At 41.3% G+C, this 6,839-nt stretch overlaps 1 protein-coding gene across 2 annotated transcripts; it reads left to right on the top strand.

The window, feature by feature from the left end:
• The first annotated feature begins 231 nt into the window (after window positions 1-231).
• On the top strand, window positions 232-2,940 carry LOC127578480 (amphoterin-induced protein 2-like). 2 transcript variants are annotated; one of them, XM_052030559.1, is made up of 2 exons: window positions 232-442; window positions 867-2,940. In XM_052030559.1, the coding sequence occupies exons 1-2, from the start codon at window positions 365-367 to the stop codon at window positions 2,493-2,495; spliced, it is 1,707 nt and encodes a 568-aa protein (XP_051886519.1). In that variant the 5' UTR covers window positions 232-364; the 3' UTR covers window positions 2,496-2,940. The 2 variants fall into 2 exon arrangements, with proteins under 2 accessions (XP_051886519.1, XP_051886520.1); XM_052030560.1 differs by having other exon boundaries at window positions 310-442; window positions 823-2,940.
• The last annotated feature ends 3,899 nt before the right edge of the window (window positions 2,941-6,839 follow it).

The following is a 6,839-nucleotide window of genomic DNA, read 5'->3' as shown; positions in this document are numbered from 1 at the left end:
ACGGTAAACACTAAGGGGTGGGGGGAAAGCTCCAGTACTTTCTGCCAATCGACTCCTCCCCCCGCCTCACCACCCCCCCCCCCCCCTTCGATCTGCATCTGTAATCGTTTGACAGGCTTCCACCCTGCTGTGTTCAGCCAAATCTCGGTGATCTGAAGATGGGCCAGCCGTCACTTGCAGCCTCGCCACTTGTCTCGCTGGTGCCGCGTTCGACAATGTGCTGTAAAATGGAACACGGGAGAGGTAGGATCCGAGCAGGGTCTACTCTGCGGCTCTACTTCCAAAGTTCAGAAAATGGGGAGAAATAGACTAAGGTCCAGCTCGCAACGGCGCCAGGAGATATGGTCAATTCCCCAGACCTTAAATGTCCATGATCTGCTATCAACCATCACCCGGATCTTTCGCGCAGACCTCTCTCTCTCTCTCTCTCTCCAGACTTAAGGTAAAAAGAAATGCCCTAGACTTTCACTATCACTTTACATTAATCCCAAACTATTTTTATTTTTAAATTCGTCACGAAGTTAACCCTTTCTGTGATTCTTGGTTGTTTTAACTCTCTTTGGTGAGTTAGAATTTAACTGGAGTTGGAAATAATTTCTGTGGAATTTTTTTAGAGCTAAAGTATGAATAAAGAGATTCATGCATTGATCATTGTGCAAGATTTACTTGGAAGGTAAATTTCGGGTATTAAACATTATGAACTATTATTATTGACATATATTTGATAAAATTATCCTGTCCTCACAAGAAAATGTTGCAGTTCATTTTCTGAATATTCTTTTTAAAAAAGACGCTGTACTAATTTTACTCTGCTTGTTTCAGTTGTAGTACCTGGGATGAACCTGGTGATGTTTGTTTTTCCCCAGTGCCACCCTCAGTCCTGCGGGATTGGTTTCACGTTCATCCGACTGCAGGGCCCATTGGAAGACGGTTGGGAGACGGCCATCATGTGCTCCCGGCACCCTGCCATCTCTGTTCTCAGAGGGTTCAACTCAGCGACCCAAAGATTTGCTCTGCTCTTGCTTTGCGCCAGTTTGGCGGGCAACGCTTCCGTCGTCTGCCCTCCGGTCTGCATCTGTGCGAGCGATATCATTACTTGCACCAATAAGAATCTGACCAATGTGCCAAGGACGCTGTACAAAGTTGCGACCAGTTTGGATGTTAGCTACAACAGAATCAGCCGACTTGGCTCTAATTGGACTCCAACCATATTGGACAGACTCAGAACCCTCATCCTCAATCACAACAGTATAGGCTTCCTCTCCAAGAGGGCATTTTGGTCCACCCCTGAACTCAGATATCTGGACCTGTCCTCCAACAAGTTAAAAAGTTTGAGCAACTCATCCTTTCAAGGGCTGAGTTCCCTGGAGATATTGCTTCTGTACAACAATCAGGTCGCCCAAGTCAGCAGCGGAGCTTTTGAGGGTTTGTACAAACTTCATAAACTGTATCTCAGTCAGAACTTGATCTCCCACTTCCCACTGCAGGTCCTCAAAGGCGGGTCTAGACTCCCGCTTCTCGAACTCGTAGACCTCTCCTTCAATAGACTGACATCTGTACCAGTCCTGCAGTTGAGTGCGCTGCCGGTGAAGCTGCAGAGTGGTTTGTATCTGCATGCGAACCCATTTACTTGCGATTGCTCTTTCTACACAATGGTCACCTACTGGTATAAGAGGCAGTTTCGATCGGCGGTGGATTTTAAGGAAGATTATAGATGTTATTTTCAGCTCGACGCCAAGAGAAGTGTCAGTGTTTTGCTGATCCATGATGATCTATTGAATTGCTCTAACAGTGCCGTGAATGGCTCTTTCCACGCTTTGGGGGTGCTCTACGAGGCTTATTTGGGGGACAGGGTAGTTATAAACTGTGACAGCAAGATCCTAGACTCCGCCACCAACGTCCTGTGGGTCACACCCGAGAATGAAACATTGCAGTCTGGCATTCAAAGGCAGGGTCTGGAGGTGTTATTGAATGGAAGCCTCGAAATTCAAGAGGTGCAGACCGAAAATGCAGGGGTCTATTCCTGTATAGCCATTAACAGCAGACGCATGCTCAACGAGACGATCGAGGTGACACTGAAGGTGCACAACTTTACACACACCAAGCATCGTTCACACACCTTTAACACGGCCTTTACCACTCTCTCTGCCTGCCTAGCTAGCATCATTCTAGTCCTGATCTATCTGTACTTGACACCTTGCCGCTGTTGGTGCAAGTCCAAGCACAGGCACCGAAAACCGAACGAAAGCAGCGCCCACTCCTCCATCCTGAGCGCCACCCCACTGCATGAGGCGGGTGCCGAGAGGAAAGCCAGCACTTGCAAACGAGTGGTCTTCCTGGAGCCCGTCAAGGAGCCGCTGAAAGGCCAAAATGGGAAAATGAAACTGCTCCCTCCCAGCCACGCAGTGGCTGAGAAGATCCTGAGAGCCAACAGAGGCAAGGCGGATGTCGACTCCATCAGCTCCGTGTTCTCTGATAACCTCATTGTGGCTTAATCCAAACCCCGTGGATGCGTCTTAGCCAGAATCTAGGTCGCTGCCCATAGGACACCTTGAGATGACCCAGTCATGTTGGGACATCTGGCAAATCTGCCTGCCGGTGGAAAGGTGAGAGCAAGGGTACAGAGGAATGCTTCTGCTCTGAATGTTAACAGGGCCATATCGGCTTGGAGAAGAGTTTTACAAACTTGCTCAATGTCTGGAACGGTGCAAGATCCAGAAGAGGAAAAAAATGTGCCTCCAGCTGCTGGATTCTGCATATAGCCCATTAGTTTGTCACAAGTAACATCCAAATAAATCCAGCTTGGCGCCCTGGTGACATGTTGTGACGAACCTGTTCAGAAGCAGTGACCATGCCGCATGCTCGCAAGTCTTTGGCTCAACTGAAATTGGCCGTCTCAAAGTACGCCTGGAGACATTTTGTTAAATCCTTAGAAACCAAGAGCAAAATAACGCCCCTTTACTGTTTTTCATCTATACTGATACATAATATGCAATGCTAACTTTAATAACCAATGAAGCTATGTAAAATTTCTGCCGCACGCATTGATAACAATCTTGCTCCCTACATTTTTTCATGGACTTTGTACACGAATTACATTTTTAACCCCAAAGATAAGTTGTTGCTCTAGTCAGTTTGCTAACAGGACACTTGTACAGATTTATTTCTTTACTGCTGTGCCCACATCGGCTACCAGCCTAAATTTATATTGTAAATGAAAGTTTTATACAATACTTTGCAATTAGTGCTCATATCACTAAGATATACTGTTGTGGGCAATACATGATTTAATTCATTCACCTATTGACCACGTTTCCACCTAAAGCTTTAGGACTGGCAGATTTAGCGAAGTTAGTTCTGAGACCGGTTCTAAACATGTCACAGTAACTTTAGTAAGATTAGAGGACTGCCGGCATTAATAGGAAGAGTCCTCCAACAAGAACATCGATGGCTACACATTGAAGGAATATTCCATTCAATGACCCAGTAAATACATCACTAAAATACTGGACTCACAGCTGGCTTATCCCAACCTAAATATTAGTCTTCACAGATGCTGGTATCCGGCATTACCAATGCGATGTGAGCTTCATCAGTTCATCTTCAGCGACAGAAACTGTCTAGGGAGGAGTTAAAAAGAAATTGCAATGCATCCATTTATTTCGCCTTGCTCAGGCACACTTGGTATGCTTCTAGCCAAGAAGTAGCTGTTATGATACCAGGTACAGGCAGTTCTGTCTAGCTTAAGATGTGGGATAATTACTTAACCAAACTAAGTAATGCGAATACAATTCTATTATCAGTTATTTCATGATACATAATTTTAAATAATTAATTTAATTTTTCAAAAATTTACTCCAAACATAAATATGTATGGTTAGAAACTAAAGTGTTTACTTTGAATGTGAAATTGTTCAATTAGTTTGTACTGATGTATTTCAGAGAAAATATAACAGTCTGTAAATGCAGTATTTTGCAGTATCAATTTACTGTAGAAGATATTTATCTTTGTTACCATAATCCTAGAAACTTTATTGTAAAATGTATATGATATCTAAAGTTCCCTTTGATATTTATTGTCTTAGTTTGTAATATCCAGTTCTCAAAGCTGTAGATTTGAAACAAACAAATGTTGTTAGAAATACAAAATTAGACAAAACTAACTATAGGAGCTTTTCTGCAGTTGTCTCTATTTTATCCTCTGTAGATGTCATTTAGTTGCAACCCCAGTATTTTACAGGGATAGACAGAATACCTTTAACTAACATGCACAGAACAACAGTAAAACAATTGATTATTGGTCCCCTCATATTCAACTAATAACACAGGCAGCACAAACACACACATCAGTGTATTGGACTGCAAAAGCGATCAATATTTACAAAGGGATTTACAATAGGCAAATATTTTACATGGCTCCATAATTTTTCAAATTTTAATTTTCTAAAATTTCCATTAACTGGATGTGCCTTTTAAAGTACAGTGTTAAATAGATCCAAATGAAAATTTAGAAAGTAAAATCTTGAAGCAATATGCTATTTTTTTAATTTTAGCTCATGCTGAAATTCATTACTTTGTGAAGACAGAGTTGTTGGTGTGAAATATCAGAAGTAAAAAATTAGTTTTCACCAAACAATTTGGATTTTTACTCCTTTTCATTTCAGAATAAGAGGTTCGATCTATTCCTGAACTTTTAAAATTGAAGCCCACTTCATTTCCACTGAAATATTCTTGTTTACCAGAGTCTAACACTAAAAAAGACTTGCAGCTATAAACCTCAGGACTTCCCAATGTAGTTAGCAGCTAACAAAGTAGTTGGAATTAGGAGAGAGAATGATTGCAAACCCCAACCTCTAATTTTAACAAGGAGCCCTGATTTCTCAGGGTGAGTTTTGATGTCAGTTCAAAACTTACCCTGTGCAACAAATGTTGTCTCTAGAACTTCAAATGCAATCAGCAGGCAGCAACTCTTCGTTAAGAGTTGGAACATCTGTCAAATATCATTGGAGCTGGGGTAGTTTCTCATAATTTGAAGGGGTGAAGAGGTAATGTTAATTGTGGCAGAGGTCACTGATCTTTTTTTCTCCTTTCTCCCAACATCCCTGTCTTTCCATTTGATTCCATGAAGAAGCAAGTTAAACATTTAGCTAACCCCTCAGGCCTCTTCTGTTTCCAATTTTGTTCCTCACTGGGCAGGAATGATGAGGAGCTTGTGACTGTTTATCACACAAGCCAGGAAGTAAGGAACACAGTCATGCCTGATGATATCATCAGGAATTGCCATACGTATCATAAACAGATCAGCTCCCACTAGTTCTGCAAAGGGTAACTGGGAGGCTCTGCAGGAGAAGGGGACATTTTAATTACATGAATGTAGTTTTACTACTAAGCATGTTAAAATCATCCCCACAAAACAGATTAAAACTAAACGTATTTACAACCATACTATTCCCTATAAATCAGATGCTGAAATCTTCATGGGGAAATGAATTAATAATACAAATATGTCACAGCACTGGTGCAGGGCAATCAGTCCAACAGGTCTATACTAGTATTATAGTTCCACATAAACGTCCTCCCTTATTAATCCCTCTCGCCTATCAGTGTGGTCTTTTGTTCCTTCCCCCACTCCTGTCCTTATCTAGATCCCCATTACCTCCAGTCACCTCAACAACTCAATCTGATCATGGGATCACGTTCTAATCCCACTTTAGCTAGTGTTTCCTCAGTTCTCTTATGGATTTATTAGTGGCTTTTTTTTACAGTTATGAACTCTGGTGATTGTGTGGAAACATGTACCCATAATAAACCCCTTCATAAGAGACTATTGTTAGGCCAATTTCCTTCATTTTTCAATAAAAAATAATCTGCGCTCATTAATAGTATCCTTGCATATTTGTCTGGGTAAATTTTCCTAGTTGCTGAAGAACTGTTAACTGGCAAGCAGTTTTCAAAAAATGACCCTTTGGTTATTATTAGCCCCACAGCAGTGGAAGTATATAAACTGACCTACTTATAATTAGCTGAACATGTCCAGACATCTCTGTTCCTCTGCCCACTAAATCATTATCGGCCATCTTCAGTGACCAATAGGAAATTCCATAGTGACTGAAATTGTGCCAGATCTGCCAGCATGCTCTGTTCATTGAGATGTCTTTGATTTATAATTATTGAGAAATCTGTACTTTCTTTCGAGAACTGTGCAATGAGTTATTTTCACTTCTGCACTCTTCCCCATAAATCAGTAGGCATATTAGGCATCATTCATTCAATGAAATGTCTGGAAACCAAAAGGACAAAGCAATTTTTAAAGTGCTATAAGGTCACTCACTCAGTCATAGAACTTGTTTAATTTCTGAAGTGAAAAGGGCCATGTTGTTTCCAGTGAATTCCTATGTAAACCGGTTGATCTCTTAATTTAGTATGTATACATAAACAGAGATAGTGATCAGATTAATTGATATAATATTGGTCACACATTTCATCAGCATTGGTGTCTGAGCATCAAAGCCTCCAAAAGAAACTGGCAGAGAAAGAAAGAGGGCTGCATAATTTAACAGGCAAAATGGAAAGCATTATTGCAGGAAATAAATCAGAGCAGAATGTTACTTGGTATTAAGCTAATAAAAGAACAGAAAATGCTGGAAGTACTCAGCAAGTCAGGCAGCATCCATGGAAAGAGAAAGTTAACATTTCAGGTTGAAGATAAGATAAGATAAGATAAGATATCTTTATTAGTGACATGTACATCGAAACACACAGTGAAGTGCTTCTTTTGCATAGAGTGTTTCAGGAGCAGCCGGCAAGTGTCGCCACGATTCCGGCACCAACAAAGCATG

Source organism: Pristis pectinata, chromosome 15 (assembly GCF_009764475.1).
Source record: "Pristis pectinata isolate sPriPec2 chromosome 15, sPriPec2.1.pri, whole genome shotgun sequence".
Taxonomy (NCBI): Eukaryota; Metazoa; Chordata; class Chondrichthyes; order Rhinopristiformes; family Pristidae; genus Pristis; species Pristis pectinata.
The sequence above is the reverse complement of the archived record's forward strand: the minus strand, read 5'-3'. Positions and strand labels throughout refer to the sequence as shown.